Here is a 16564-nt window from a genome sequence, read left to right as displayed (position 1 = left end):
TCACAGGCCTGTTGAGAAGAATCTGTGTGTGTGTCACAGCAGGTGTGAGTCGGCCATTGCTTGTTGAGAGGAATCCGAGTTCAGTGTCGGTGATAAAAATAGCATCTTGAGCAACAGACAGACTGGCCCAGTGACTTGGCAAAAGAGGTCCGCCATGCTGCACTATCCTTGTTATTTTCACCAGCCGCTCGACAACAAGAAGCCTTTTTCTGCCGTGATGCGCCTCTCGGGTTGATTTCTGTTCTACTGAGTAAGTTTGTTGTTGTTGCTTAACTTAATATGAGTGATTTTAACTAGAAGGAAAGTAACTTAATCGAAAAAAGGTAGGGATATTTGTGAAGTGGTGATGTTTGAACAATTTTACTTGATTTTAATTTAAATTCAAATGTTTATTATTTGTGTAATTCATGTTATAGCCGAATATATACAACTGGTAAGTCTTAAATAATGAAGATATCACTTTACTGAGTTAATCATGTTACAACCGCTTACTTGGTTACCTTAAAAACATCAATGTTATAAACAAACTTCTTAAATAAGTTTGTTTAGATGTTCTGTTGACCTAAATAACTCTCACGTGACACTGTGACAACATGAGGGTAACTCATGAACACACTTGTTTTTTTTAAGAAAATCATTGATAAAAGTGCGACAGTATTTATTTAAAGCCATTATTAACACATCGTAACAAACAATATTCACTTTTGTTATTGGGTTCCTTTTAAATATAATGCTACATTTGCATCTAGCATTCATGTCGTCCAGCCAAACTAGAAGGTAAGGCATTCAGTTTAAAGTTTCCTCTACTTCATAACAGTAGAAAAGTATTCTTTATTTTATTAGTTAGTTTATCTGTTATTGGTCCTGGGTGCTAAGGTTAAACTTAACTGACTATCTAACTTCCATAAAAGAAAAATAATCGTAATGAATTGAGTAGCATCTTGCTTCCCTTTATCAGATTATTTTTACCTATTATTTTAATTTGAAAGTATTCTTTCATTTAAATAATAAAGATATGGTGTAGTATAAAGTATCTTCTTTTAAAAATTAAATTAAGTTAAATTTGCTTTAAAGAAATCTTGAATGAACAAGGGTGTTGCTAATGCTATGTTTGAGCTTTGGGTACATTATCCATGTTCTTTATAAAAATGACTACATTATAATGAAACATGAATGATGTAATCTACAGCAACTTGAATGAACCTTTTCGACATTTTTTTTTACATTTTCAAGAGCTCATGGATTGGACCAGACACAAAAGTCACTGGTAACATGACTCCAGATAATATTTATTTTATAAGAAGTGGGTCAGTTTAAACATGATAGAATTATTACCTCAAGTATTTTCTAATAAATGTGTAACTTCATGTTGTATTGTAGGTGAGTCAGTTGTTGGACATCCGCTACAGTTGACCAAAGATGGTGCGGAATGTGGACGACCTGGACTTCTGTCTTTCTTCTCATCCTCAAAGCATCCTAGAAGGCCTGCGCTCTCTCTGCTCCAACCCCAAACTAGTGGACGTGACCCTCAGCGCCGGCGGGCGAGACTTCCCATGCCACCGCAGCGTGCTGGCGCTCTGCAGCGCCTACTTCCGCTCCATGTTCTCCAGCGACTTTGTGGAGAGCATCGCGGCGCGAGTGGAGCTCCATGACATTGACGCCGACGTCCTGGGCTCTCTGCTGGATTTCGCCTACACGGGGAAGCTCACCATCAACCAGAGCAATGTTGAAGGTTTGATCTGCACCTCCAGCCAGTTGCAGTTCCAGACGGTTAGAGCCGTGTGCAGCAGATACCTCCAGAACCAGATAGACGCGACCAACTGTCTCGGGATTCTAGAGTTCGGGGAGATCCACGGCTGCCCGGAGGTGGTCGCCAAAGCCTGGGCTTTTCTTCTGGAGAACTTTGAAGCCGTCCAACAGTGTGAGGAGTTCCTCCTGCAGGAGAAGGAGCAGCTGGTGGCTTGTTTGAACAATGAAGGTCTGCAGCTCAGGTCTGAGCGCACATGTGTGGAGGCCATCCTCAAGTGGGTCAAGCACCAGAAGGACTCCCGGCTCTGCTACCTTCCCGAGCTGCTCGATTTGTCTCGCGTCGCATTTCTCAGCCTGGACTACCTGGCAGACCACCTGCTGAAGGACAGCCTGGTCCAAGAGTCGCCCAGCTGCCGCGAGGCGCTGGAGAAGATCTACAAGGAGGTGAGTCTCTCACTCCATCATAAGGATGCCAAAAAACATTACCTTGATCTTCTTCAGAAAATGGAGTCACCCGCAGAGTCTCGGATCGACAGCCAGAGTCCACTTCCAAACCTGCAGGAGGTGTTGTTCGTCATGGGGGGTCGATCCCTGGACGACTCTGACGAAGAAGATAGTTCGGACGAAGAGGACAGAGATCCACGACTGCAACGGGTTCTACTAAGGAACTGCGGCTTCTATAACACAAGAACCAGTGAGTACCTCACAAAGAAGAAAGATCCCTTAACTCGAAGTCTAGTCGACCTTCTGCTGGTGATTCCCTTTGACCAAGAACCTTTAACCTCCAGGGATTTCTGCCTTTCCAGCACCCCTTGATGTTTTTTAGAATTACTTAGAATTAGGGAAACCTCCCTGAACCTTCTTGCAGTGATAACATGGCAGGAATGTCAGCGAAAGACTTCTACAGCAGCCAACAAACCAAAACTTTCAACATTTAAATTAGTAAAAAAAACTAAAGATAATAATGGTAATAATAGTGGTAAATAAGACGATAGTTATTGTTGTACCCATTTCTGTCCATCTTATCTCAGATAGTGAAATAAAATGTGTATGTAAAGTAAAATAAGTAAAGTAAGTAAATGTAAAGTAAAATAAAATGAAGGCAAGAAGCTAAAATCGCAAATCAATGTTGTGACTTCTCAATAAAGCATATTAGGATTTTTAACTAGTTTTACTGGTTAAATTTAATGTGGTATCATGAAACAATATTTGTACAACAAAAACCCTTTCAAGAGGGAAGCAGTGCTGACCTGAGTAGTGATGAGGCCTCTTGATACAGCTCTATAGTAAAGACAGCGTATCATGATACAGCTGTGTAGAAAAGACACTGTATCATAATACATCTGTGTAGTAAAGACACGGTGTCATGATACATCTGTGTAGGTAGTAAAGACACTGTACCATGATACAGCTGTGTAGTAAAGACACTGTATCATGATACGGCTGTGTAGTAAAGATGCTGTATCATAGTATATCTGTGTAGTAAAGACACTGTATCATGATACATCTGTGTAGGTAGTAAAGACACTGTATCATGATACAGCTGTGTAGTAAAGACACTATATCATGATACAGCTGTGTATTAAAGACGCTGTATCGTAGTATATCTGTGTAGTAAAGACAATGTATCATAATACAGCTGTGTAGTAAAGACACGGTATCATGATACATCTCTGTAGGTAGTAAAGACACTTTATCATGATACAGCTGTGTAGTAAAGACACTGTATCATGATACAGCTGTGTAGTAAAGACACTGTATCATAATACATCTGTGTAGTAAAGACAATGTATCATAATACAGCAGTGTAGTAAAGACACTGTATTATAATATATCTGTGTAGTAAAGACACTATCATAATATATCTGTGTAGTAAAGACAATGTATCATAATACAGCTGTGTAGTGAAGACACTGTATCGTAAAATATCTATATAGTAAAGACAATGTATCATGATACAGCTGTGTAGTAAAGACACTGTATCATGAAAAAGCTGTGTAGTAAAGACAATGTATCATAATACAGCTGTGTAGTAAAGACACTGTATCATAATATATCTGTGTAGTAAAGACAATGTATCATGATACAGTTGTGTAGTGAAGACACCGTGTCATGATACAGTGTCTTAACTTTGAAAGGCCACTAGATGGCACTCGCTGCTTGATATTCTTTGGCTCTGAACTAAGTAATTGAAGCCTTGCATCATTTTCCAACTAAGAGTGCCATCTAGTGGCCCCTTTAAAATGAAGATATTGTATCATGATACTGTTCACTACAAGGATGTTTCATGATTTCCATTGCAGAGCAGTGGCACGAGCTACCCAACTTCCCCAACCCCAACAAGTGGGGCTACTCCATGGTCTCCTTGAACAACGACGTGTACGTCACAGGTGGGTCAAGCTTCCTTCACGAAACACTGAGCCGGTGTCGCAGAGATCAAACATTTGATCTGTTGAACCAGGGGGTTCACGGGGCTCCAACACCAACACCTGGTCCACCACAGAAACCTGGAAGTACATCACACGCGAGGGCCGCTGGGTCACGGTGGCCCCCATGCTGCGACCTCGGACCAACCACACGTCGGCGATGCTCAACGGGGAGATTTACGTCATTGGCGGTAAGAAAATGACTTCAATACTTAAAAGTTTCTGACCTCATGAAAGAAACTACTCGTTCTTCAACTCCTGTAATTTAACACGGGCAATTTGCAGCCCCTGCTTAAAATAATGTGGCTAAAAGACTTTGTCAAGAATCAAGAGTAATGGGGTGAACTCTATATTTTGCGCTTTTAAAACCTGATGATGTGTTTTCAAGTTAAAATTAGCATTGACTTACATATTAAAAGGAAGAATGAATCTGAGCACTTGCACCAATTTTGCAACAGCAGCATTTTCTTCAAGCTATATGACATTCACAGATATATATATATTTTTAACGACTGTTGCGCTGTAATCAAAAAGCATATTTACAACCTTAAGAAAATGTGTAAAGGACCACCATATCTCCGACGGAAGAGTGGTTGGCCTGTGGCCTGAAAAAGTTACAGGTTCAGTTCAATCCCAGCTCCAGATGTCATTAACCCTATTGTTCCTGACGGTGAGGTGGCACGGTGCGCCGCAGCCTACTGCCATCGCTGTGTGAAAATTGGTACAAAAACGTTGCAAATGCAAGAATCCAACCGTAAATAAAATTCCTGATTTAACCGGATAATTCTGAGAATCTTCGAAACAGTCTTGAGTATGACCACCATTATTTGACCCGTGATTGAGTTTGACACGTCTGTCCTGAAGGAACGACGTCGGACCGCGTGGAGATGGAGCACTACGACCCCTACAGCGACACCTGGACCTCCACGTGTCCGGCACTGAAGTACGTCACCAACTTTACGGCCACCGGTTGTCACGGGAAGCTCTATGTGATCGGCTCCTGTGCGGTGAAGTACAACGCTCTGACCATGCAGTGCTACAACCCGGTCATAGGTGAGCAGGCTGGACGTCTCCCGCACCGCATTCATATATTTTAGAAGCTGAAATCGAGACTACGTTTGCTCTTTTTTGTTAATAACGCATGATGAATATCCTTCTTGTTTGGTTAACTTTGCCGTCATTCCTCTCTGAGTTTTTCTTTGAATATATATTTTATTACAGATGCTTGGATCAGCATATGTTCTCCGTTCATCCCCAAATACCTTTCCTCCCCATGCTCGGTCTGTGTGGACGGAATTATATATCTTGTAGCTGACAACACTAAAAAGGTCTACTCCTATGATCCAGAGGCCAACATGTGGCAGAAGGTGAGTTAAGACTTCCTGGATTACTGAATCCGCACATACTGTGAAGATAAATAAATGTATCAGTTATTCCAATTTTATTTACCATTTATATCTCCTGGCCGTCCACACAGGTCCAGCTCCTTCACATGCTTCACGAGAATGGCGGATTAGTGACATTGAACGGGCAGCTGTTTGTCACCGGAGGTCACTGGAAAGGCATGGAGGGGGATTATGGGGTGGAGGTGGAGGTCTACAACCGAGCCTCTAACTCCTGGGAGGTGGAGTGCTACCTACCGAGACTTTGGTTCTACAGCGGGGCCTGCACCATCTTTTTAGACCCTTCACAGTGGCCGGACTGTTTCCCGGACGACTCGACATGACGACCTCCAAAGAGTCGACAGAGGAGAGCTGAGCTCGAGAGCCATTTTTACTCTTATGTCATTGTGTCTGAGAATACTTTGTCATGTGATCCTCAGGTATTCTCGGACATGCTGTTTCAAATCTACTTTGAATTTCTGTGTCTGTCAATGACTTTTAGAGTTTACTATAACACTTGTTTACACTATGTTTGCTCTTAGAAGAGAATATTTGCTGCTTATTTTTTAAGTTTTCCTATTAAATAACTTCTTATTTATGGTATTTTAGTTTATTAATGCTTTTTTTAAAACGCCTATCAAAAATACCAAACGAGTTGTTGGCTACATTTTTTTTACAATTGTGATTTTAATCTAGACAAATGTTGGTAAAATGGGAAAACAATATAAAAAATGAGTTAATTCAACAGAAATAAAGTCATGTTAAAGCATCTTAAATTGTTTTTTTTTGCATAATTTTTAACGACAGGTTGACTAAGATCTGGGTATATCTGGAACTGGTTTGTGGGAAAGTTGCACGAATTAATGGGTTGTAACCAGCATGAAGAAATAAAGCTAAATAGCAGTTTTCTGAAAGTAAAATCCTAATTTTATTTTTGAGTTTGTAGATGTCGTTCATGATCAAATTGTGGTGTAAATTCTGACCTTTTTTTTCGTATTGAAAACTATTATTTTGTTGTGTTTAAAATAAAGTATGATTGAACTAAATTATCTTGTGTTAAATCCTCATGGTTTCCTGGTGGATCTCTCGACTTTCAGTATCTCCGAAACAAATAACAAAACCCAAGCGATATTCTGTTTCTATAGTAACGAGGCGGAAGGACTCCGTCGTCATGGCGACGGTCGACAGTGATTTTGACAGTGCCAGAAGTTTTAGTTCGTGCAGAGTTGCATGTTTCGCTTAGTTAGGTTTTTTTTTTAACATCAGGTTAATCTTGTGTTAATATATATTATATATTTCCTCGCGTCACGCTCGGGTCTGGCTTTCAAATGCTCGTGCAATCCTGACATGACAACAGACCCTTCGATAAAGAAATATATATAAATGGATTCTCAGGGGGGCACAGGTGTGTCGTCAGGCCTGGAGGAGGTGATTCGGGTGAGTGGACATTTATAATAAATGGAGTGAACAACATGTTTTAATGTTATTAAACCAGCCACCATTCACTGTAGACACGTCAACCTGCAGCCACAGCATGCTAAGATGCTACAGCTAATCTAAAGCTAACGAGCGCTAGCTTAGCAACAAACTTATTCGATTCCGTTTTTACTTTAAAATTGGCAGATACTTAAATAATGTTAGAATAAATCGGTTTTTTTTTGTTCACCCTCGTCAATACAACGCTTGCAATGTGTTAATTAGCTTTAAATAGCTAATAAAAACTTTTTAAAATGTATTTTGTAACGTAGGTTAAGATAATGCTAACTGGTTAGCCGTAATCGACAAAGTCAAGAACTGTGTCGGGAAAGTTTCCTAAAAAAAAGTCACTTAGTTAGGTTACTTAGTAACTTCTTCCAAAGTTACTCAGTTACCTTAAGTTACTCACTACGTGCAAAGTAATTAGTTACCAACAGTTTTTGTAAGGGAATGAGAGACATGTTTGCACAGTGGAGTGTGTGGATGTTGTTTAAATAGATAGCTCTATTGACGGCTGCCTTTACTTATCTGTAGAAGTTATTGAGATGGAAAAGTTGTTATGAGGGTTTATGACATTAAATATGTAATGAAATATTACTTTCTGTAAATAGTTTTTTTTTATACACGGATCAATTCAATAGAATCAGTCAACTGAATTATTAAAAAATGTTATGTTCAAACCATCAAGCCTACTGTTGCATGAAGTGATATCTATGTCTTGTTTTAGAAGTTGGAAGAGTCTCTTGATGTCGACCCTCTACTTTACTCTCCAGTCACTGGACAGCCTGTTGGTGAGCTTGACAACTGCTTAACAAACGCACTATAACGTTTTTTTTATTTCACATATTGTTCCAGCATTATCAGGCTTATGTAAGTATTATCTATTTCTCAATCCCAGATGAGCTTCTTGATGAAAAGATCATGGACAAGTGTCAAGGGGACCATTATTCTACAGTTTTTTTACAACCCGGAACCTCCTCAACACCTTTCCAACTCTCAGCTGTCTCTGAAAAGGTAAATTGGAAAACAGACTCATAACACTTTAGTCATCCTTAAAGGGCAACTAATGTTGAACTCCTACTCTTTTCACTCATATGTTTGAAGTCTTCCTCTCCAACATAGAGTAAGTCCCTCATCATGATGATGTTTTGAAGTTAGTTTCCCGTCTGAAATCTCGGTGAACAAGAGGTTACGAGAGCGGAACCAATTATGATGTTATAATGGCTTGACTCCTCCTCCAGCCAGCTGTTATCAAACCCGCTTTGTTGATACGACGAGTCCCTTGGAGGTGGAGACTTTTGGGATTTTTATCGTGCAGTGACAAACCTTGATGTTTGACCAATCACAGCAGAGTGGGTGTGGTTATGGTAAACAAGATTTAATCTCCAGACAAACTAAACATTTTCAGTGGGCGGGGCTTAAGATCATTTTCTAATGTAAATATTTCTGCGAAAAGAGAGTTTTTACAGACACATACTGATGTAAATAGTAAATAAACTTTAAGTCAAGATAAGTGGTATAATTCAGGTCAATACATTTCAATACATCCATGTGTGCTGGATAGATCACAACTTGTATGTTGTAATCCACCTTTGACTAAGGAAAAGCAACATTCTTTGCGAATGGAAATTTGCTGACAGCAAACATGAGAGTTGCACAAGTCTTTTCAAGAAAGAAAACATTGTGATACTAGATATATGAGGTGTAATAAATCCCAGTATGAGCTTTGCCTACACACATCATATCCCAATAAACATGTTTTAGTACTTGAGGACCTGAAAACTGTTAATTTTGAATAGATGTACAAGCATGTTTTGTGGGTCTGTGTGTGTGTGTGCATGTCCAGAGGTATGTGTTTATGTCTCTAAATAAGCAAAAGAAGGTAGGAGGGACTCATGAAGGGTTTCGTTGTGGCACATTCAGGTAGACCCCCTATGCTCACAAAGTCCAGCGGCTCCTGCTCGTAGTTATCCCTCCTGGCTGCAGTCTTGGTGGGGAAAATTGTGAGGGTCGCCGGCCCCCTCCCTGGAGACTGCAGAAGAAAAAGCTCATTTTACATGCTTTACAAAGCAGCCATTGGTGATAACACAGCCTTCATTCTGCTCCACCAATCTAATGAATTCCAAATACTATCCTCATACTTGCAGGGCTATAAATACACCTTATTACTTTGGCACCTATGCTTACTGTATATTTAGAATTTGTAGATATTTTTAGATGTGTTGAAAGACTCAAAGTTGAAAAAGTAGGTCTGTCATGTTTGATACACTCTGCTTTGAAGTGAAGACTTGTATTCACTCGTTAAACTATTTGGCAAATTCCGACAACGCAACAAAACCGTCAATGATCATTAGGTTTATATTAACAAATAAAATTCCAGAATGTGAAGGTGCAAGGTTCTTGGCTAAATATCAGTCAGAACTTTCCATGTACTTTTCCAACTCTGTATCTAATAAAAGTCCGTACATTTTGAGCAGATTCGCAAACCACAGATTCTTGTCAAGCATTCTTCTTTTTTTCTGCTGGTAAATGAACAAGAAATAAATAAATATATAGATTTTTTTTGTTGTTGTGTGTATTATAAATCCTCTTGATCTACTGTATATTGGCAGTTTGTCTACGTCATGACAAAATGTGTCGTCCAATCAAGTGAAATGACACATAAGAAGCAAACTTAGTTTCTAAATCCCTCTTGTTTTTCAAGCTCCCCCTGGGTCTTTCTTGACTTGACAGAAGACTGTTAACTCAACACTGGTGAAGTCACACCTTGACTCTGAAAGCCTTCCTCTGTGTCTCATTTAAGTCACCCTGCGTGATCTCTGCTGACCTCCGCAAATTGCACCTGAACCGGGATAAACCTTGACCCAGATTGCGAGTCAGATGGCCTCGGGAGGTTGAAGAACATGTTGGGGGGAATTTTGAACCCTGCATGTTGCTTTTGGAGCTGAGCCAGTGTGTATTTTCTCAGACATTCATAGGCTGCTGCCTGAACACTTAGCAAGTGTCTACACACTGTAGAATGGCAGTTCGTATGATAAGGATAAATGGTGGATGAATGATTTCTGACACCAACTGCTTTCTTGCCAGTGGGCTTGACTTTCTCACATGAACCCTGCAAACCACTTTTTTATTCATTCACTGAGTCTCCCGTTTTATCCTGACACTCAGTGTAGTCAATTGTAGTTTTCCAATACAATGATCCTACACCATACGCGTATCGTTTATGGAGGTGTCATTGATCTTTTTTCAGCACACGGTATTGCATATATCAATATATTATAGTATAAGCTGCGGTCAGAAACGGCAAAGCTCCCTGTCCTTGTTCACGTCTTTGCAAACGTGATCTATTTGAACAGCAGATGAACTTAAACACAACTTCAGAACTTAGTGAGAGCCCCTAATAACTGCACCCACCTTATGGTATGGTAACAAAACTCCCATGATGCCTTTCTACACACTGTTATATTTAGTGACGGCTGATTGGTCGCTACAATACTCTACTTAAATTATATATCTATGTTGCTTTTTCAAAAATGATTGACACCTTTGATTGGATTGCTGGGCGACAAAGCATTATGGGAGCTGTTCACGTCACCATTACTGAGACGGTTTTCGAGAAGGATGGTTCCTCATATGCAATGTTGAGTTTGTTTGTTGCGTTCAAATAAAACCAGTGTTGGTAAATTAAACCAGTTTCAAATGAAAAGGTTAGTAGTTTTCAAATCTCATGTAATGAAAGAGGTTCTCAGAATGTAACACCCGAGATAAATGAGCGACAACTGTACTTATAAACTGTTCTTAACTGTACACTTAACTGTAAACTGTACAACTGTACTTAAATTATTGTAACATTGTAAACACTGATTTCTATCGGTCTCAAAGCTTGAGTCCACTTGCATAATTTTGCATTTGCAATAATATTTTCTTTAATTGTTTTCCTCATTTCACTTTTGACTTTTCTTGTTTCTGGCCATTATAGTTAAACATTAAGAAAATCCCTCTCTTTTTGGCAAATGGGACTGAACAAGAGGGTCAACGTGGGTTGCCGGTGTTGCTCCCCTTGTCAGAAGGCTTGTGTAAAGCAGTGCAGGGAGGCCCCTCACGTCCTTGTGCGTGGCCATATTTACTCAGATCCTCAGTATCACAGCAGCTGTCCTCACCACCACCCGGTTCACTCCATGGAAACACACTCACTCACAGCAGCCCGCCTCCTCATTTCCACTCTTGTTTGTTATTCCACATTGTGTGATTACAGTCAGCCATCATACATAAACAGCTTTCACAATCAGCTGGGACTATTTCACAGACTCAGCACTCGGGGGGTAATGTGTGTGTAGAGGGGGGTTTGTTGTTGATGTAAAATAGTCAATTTTGGGCTGCGTGGGGGCGATGGACATCCGCCCCAGCTGTGTTTAGGAATCGGAGAGATAGTGCAGTCCATTAATTCCTTTTATTGAACCCCTTGGCCTGAGCAAAGTAAAGGGAAGCGGTTACAGCTGTAACCCCTAACAGGCTGGTGCAACACAAAACACAAGTATGTATAAATGATAAGAGGAGGAGACATCGTATTTGATACAACCCAGCTGAACTATTAGATAAACTGGTGCGTTACAAGATCTTCAAACATTAGGTCAGCAAGGGAATATTGCAATCATAATGAGCAAAGTGAAATGGATTGGATTTTGATCTAGCAGATGAGCAACACAGTGAGCCTTGGCCCGGACACCAAAGTCTTCCCAGGGCCTTGAAAATGATTCTCTTGTTGGTTTTTGGCAGCTGAATCAAAGCAGGCTTATCCCTTGATGTTGTTTGAAATATTTATCAAAAGAGACAATACAAGGAGTGGCACAAATCATAAATATCAAGAAATAAAACGGCTAATTCAAAGCACATTTAAAAGACAGAAGAGCTTTTTTTTTTCTTACTTTGGAAACATAAGCAGGGTTTTAGTATCAGATAGTAAAGAATGGAAGAAAGAAAAGGGGCCAAAGCAACTTTGAGGCTTCAAACATACCATGACAAAAATATTTTGGATGGATTGCATTTTGAATGTTATTGTGGCAGCATGAATAAGATTACATGGGGATTGGACTTCGATCACTTAAGGGGGCGATGGAAGATTTTCAAGAGCGATTGTACTCCGAAGCAGATCATAAATAGAAGTGGTGTTCAGTGAGCACACTTCTGCGTCTCCAGTAAAGCCCAGTAAGCCCTCGTCTTAGGGCAGATGATGGACTGGGATTACTTTCGTCTCTTTTTTTTTTTTAACCGTCACAAAAGCACATGTGTTTTTTTTAAGCACAGTGGGTTCACTTTTGCATAAATAACTGTGAAGATGCAAGAGAAATTGTGGTGAGGTAAGGCGGTTCTATAAAGGCTGGAGGTCTCTAGGGAGGGTCTTGCTTGGAACATAACTAATACAGAGCAGATTGATGCTCAGGGTGATTTGGGGGAAAACTTTAAAAAGGTAAAAGTATGGGTGGAAAAGGGACACCGAAAATCATACCCACACACTTGGGTTCTGGTGTGTGGGCTTGAAATATAATAATATAATATAATATATTAATAATAATATAATATATCAAACAGAACATTTTTGCGAGATTTAATTGAATATTTTTTGTTTTCCAAAAAGTAATTTCTACAAGTATTGTTTGTTTATTTTGGAGATTTAATATGATTTAGCTGCACAATAATTGGCATCAAGTATTGCCTTTTCTTTCTTGATCCAGCAGCTTTTAAGAGATACATTTAAAACAGTCTTTTGACTTTAGGCTCAGATTCTTGTGAAAACATATTCATATTTTTGTGATGTGCCTTAACTTGAAGTTGATTTTTCTTGGTCTATTTTTTTTCATTTACTTGAAAGATTGCGACATTCTGGACTTATTTTATAATTTCATTGTCTATTATTTTTACTTCAAATAACTTTAGGGAAAAATGTGTTTGTTTCCTTTTTTAATTTTCCTTTAAAGACCTGGGATTTTTTCCAAGATAAAAAACAACCCAAAATGATTTTCAGTTTTTTTCCTTGTCCCAATGAATCTGAAATTTCAGTTTGTATTATCCAACATTTTATGCGAATATTTTTGACTGTTACTGCAAATGGCTCCTTAAAAATGTTGCTATAGCTCTGGTTTTGTTTCCTTTTTTTTTGTTTTCTCTGGTCCGATGACACATTTTTTTAAACAATTTCCCGAAGGAGGCCTCCTGAGGAATCAATAAAGTTCTACCTAACCTAACACGTTTCCATTAACTATTGTGTAACCTGGAATCAAGCTACCTCTCCACATAGTAATTCAATCGTTAATCTTCTGTCAGGGCTGCTTGACTTGGTGATAACACATCACATACACACACATTAGATGATCACTTTTCAGCTCAGGTCACCAAAGCTGCCAGTAACTGAGTGAGTCAAAATCAGTAACATCCACCCAAACTATTGGTAAATGGGATGTTGGCAAGAAAACAGACCTTGAAGAGTTTATCGTACAGGGGATTTGATTCAAGCGGGGAAGAGAAAGAACAAACAAAAAGTTTGTTAACATGTTATCTTATGTTCTGACAGTAAAATTATGAAACAAAAAATATCAATCTTTCAGCTTGTTCACAATTTGTCAGAGAAACAAGTAGAACTATGTTGACCCTTTGCTCGGTTACTCTAAACTGTTATTCTACCTACAGTGCCTCTTGACTGTCACTCCTAGAGCGGTTAGAAACTGGTTATTTGAATCCACAAAGCAGAAGCTTGTTAGTAGGTCAGAGTTATTGCTACAGTGTTTCCAAAATAGTTGAAAGATGCATAATCACGGAGGCTTTACACACAGCTGTTTCCAGGAGTCCCTTTAAACACAGCTGCTGCAATACTGCTTGTTTCAAACACGCCCATGTTGTTTCTTCCTCCTAAGTTCCAAATGCTGTCACCTCAACAGTGGGTAGTAAAAGACACTTTTGTGCAGCTACACTCTGCCAAGTGCACCATGGTGGTAAGGGTAGTTTGTAGAATAAAAAAAAAAACGTTAAAAAGGGCATTTGGAAATGTGTTAATAATGGTGGCAAAGTAGTAGGGTCCTGTGGTGAACACTGAGACTATTGTGTTGGCTCTCTTGGAGCCTGCTGGAGAGATTAAGCACCCAGAGAAGAGATGAGGTACAGAAGAGAGGAGGGGTGCGGGTCGCAGAGTTGATTTGAAGGGCTTGGATGGTGGTTCGCAGCCTGAGGAGGGGGTTCACTCGCTCTCTTCCTTTCTTTTTTTAAATGAGTAGTCAGCAAGGGCAGCTGGAGGCACGCAGTGTTGTAGTGCTCTGGGGGCCATGTGTTTTATATTAGCGAAGACAGGGTGTCTGGCACCAGGATAGAGAGTGGGTGGTTCAGAGGGAGTTTAGGTTGTGTGAGGTTGAGAGGTTACAGGACATTTGGATGACAGATATCTTGAGATTCTCCCATGATAAATCATTTTGGATGCGTTTGTCAGATGCACACATGGCCGTCGCTTGATGAACACAAGTGTGTAAAGATACTGTACGTCCTCCGCCTTTCATCCCCCTTTTCCCGTTCTGCGTGTGTTTACACGACCTAAATTAGTGTGTTGGTCTATATGCTGATCTGATCCATCATGGTAGATCTGCCTTGGACAAATTCAATTTCATCTGTGCTGACATCATTGCTTCGTACAAACATACATTCTTGAAGTTTTGATGATGCAGGGAAATGTAAACGACTAGAGATTTAAGAAAAACATGTAGTCTAGCTTTGAACCCTGGATTTTATAGATTAAATATACAAACGTAATGCTGTGTTCAACTCTTTTCTGAACAAGTGCAATAAAATGGAAGCATTACAAGAAAAGTAAAAAAATGACTTAACCATATTTATAAAACTAAAAACTAACTTTGACTACTTTAGGTAATGTTTCAGCACGTTGTTGACTCTTATATAGATCCAACCAGGTGCTCAAACTTGTTTACACCTATTATAATATTTATATATTTAATAAATATTTATTCCCTTTCAGAGTTGTGATAATCTTACATGGTACGTGCATACTATTGAACAATTGACAAATTGCCCTCTTAAGCATTTTTCCTTTATATTCACTAAGCAAAATACAGAAAACCATGACACAATAGAGCAGTAAAAATAAGTTTTCTGCAGAGTTTTTCTCATGTTAATCCGTCTGATTAATAACTCTTCCTTCTTATTCAGCTCGATCAGATGCTATTAGTGCAGCCAACAGTGGACTCGGACCTGGACAATGTATCACTAAGACTCCTGCAGGCACAGAGCCAGGAGAGGATGGTCAGACAACGACTCCATGCTTACCAGGACGCCCAGCAAAGACAGGCCCACATCGTTCAAAAGCTTCAGGCTAAGGTGACCGAAGTTCACGATCAGAACACGTATTGAATGTTTCCCTTTGTGTTCACTGTGCACATGTTTGGAACTAGGTTCTCCAGTATAAGCAGAGGTGTAAAGAACTAGAAGGGCAGATTCTTGGGAAGACAACTGAGTCTGAGAAGATGAGATTGATGGTAAGTCAAAATGGTTGCATTAAATTTAAGTACGATTGAAGATGATATTTTATTTCAAAATCCCTTTCACTCGTGTTCTAGTCAGACTACACTCATTATTCTACTCAGTAAAACTCGGACATCTACATTGGTTAAGTTACACTGTGGAATGTAAACCATCTTTTTATTTGGAAGCCAGAGGATCAAATAATGGGAACACTCAGTGAAAAAATCTGCTACCAAGAAACATATTTTTCTTGTTATGAATACAATTGGGGATGTCATTTAAAAAATATTTAAAATTCCTTTTTATACTACTTATCTGGGATCAGTTCATTATTTGCTTCACACCCTCCAACTCTTCCTCAGGGATCCAGAGGTGTTCTCATGCCAGATAAGATATAAAATCCCTCTAGTGTGGTCTGGGACTTCTCAGCAGTCCGTTACCATTTTGGCAAGAGCAAAGTTGCGTGAGTAAGTACAACGGATTCTAATTCAGTGAAGAGGACCACTTTCACTGTATCATTTAGAACTTGGAACACATTCCTTTTGAAAATATCAGGTCCCCCTGAGCTCTAGGTGGTCCACAGTCTTTGGCAAATTCACTTTAAAACAAAACTACAACACTTTTTGTCATGTCAATGACAATCACTTCAAAATCTTCCAATCTTCTACCAGTTGAAACTACTGAACACCACAAGATCAAATGTACAGTAAATACTGGAAATACACTTTCTAGTATGATAAATGTGTTTAGAAAACTATGAAGTATCACTGGCAATAACGTCTATTTAACTTTTTTTTTTCCAAAAAGGAATACCTCCATTATTGCCTTAATGATATGCATGTGGCAGTCACTGTCTTTATTTTTTCCCAAAAAATTAAATGTTTAATACTTTATACTTTAAATTGTCTTTTATTTTGTTATTGGTTCCTTTGGTACATTAAGTTAATTCATAAATACACTTGTTCTCAACCATTATCCCTGTTTTGTTGAACTTCTAAAAAACTTGATTCTAAA

The 16564-nt window shown here is 39.2% G+C and overlaps 2 protein-coding genes across 3 annotated transcripts; both read left to right on the top strand.

The window, feature by feature from the left end:
- The first annotated feature begins 218 nt into the window (after positions 1-218).
- klhl30 (kelch-like family member 30) lies at positions 219-6533 on the top strand. Of its 2 annotated transcripts, XM_087782911.1 has the most exons (8): positions 219-250; positions 1381-2193; positions 2251-2443; positions 4053-4139; positions 4211-4366; positions 5040-5228; positions 5397-5542; positions 5653-6533. In XM_087782911.1, exons 2-8 carry the CDS (start codon positions 1420-1422, stop codon positions 5899-5901), a joined length of 1794 nt encoding a protein of 597 aa, XP_087639037.1. In that variant the 5' UTR covers positions 219-250; positions 1381-1419; the 3' UTR covers positions 5902-6533. The 2 variants fall into 2 exon arrangements, with proteins under 2 accessions (XP_087639037.1, XP_087639036.1); XM_087782910.1 differs by having other exon boundaries at positions 1381-2443.
- Positions 6534-7765: 1232 nt separating this feature from the next.
- On the top strand, positions 7766-15948 carry LOC148086382 (uncharacterized). Its single transcript, XM_087782987.1, has 5 exons — positions 7766-7824; positions 7932-8047; positions 15239-15406; positions 15481-15564; positions 15913-15948. Exons 2-5 carry the CDS (start codon positions 7955-7957, stop codon positions 15946-15948), a joined length of 381 nt encoding a protein of 126 aa, XP_087639113.1. The 5' UTR covers positions 7766-7824; positions 7932-7954.
- Positions 15949-16564: the final 616 nt, after the last annotated feature.

Source organism: Callionymus lyra, chromosome 2, assembly GCF_982586985.1.
Source record: "Callionymus lyra chromosome 2, fCalLyr1.hap1.1, whole genome shotgun sequence".
NCBI lineage: Eukaryota > Metazoa > Chordata > Actinopteri > Syngnathiformes > Callionymidae > Callionymus > Callionymus lyra.
This window is presented reverse-complemented; position numbering and strand designations above follow the sequence as displayed.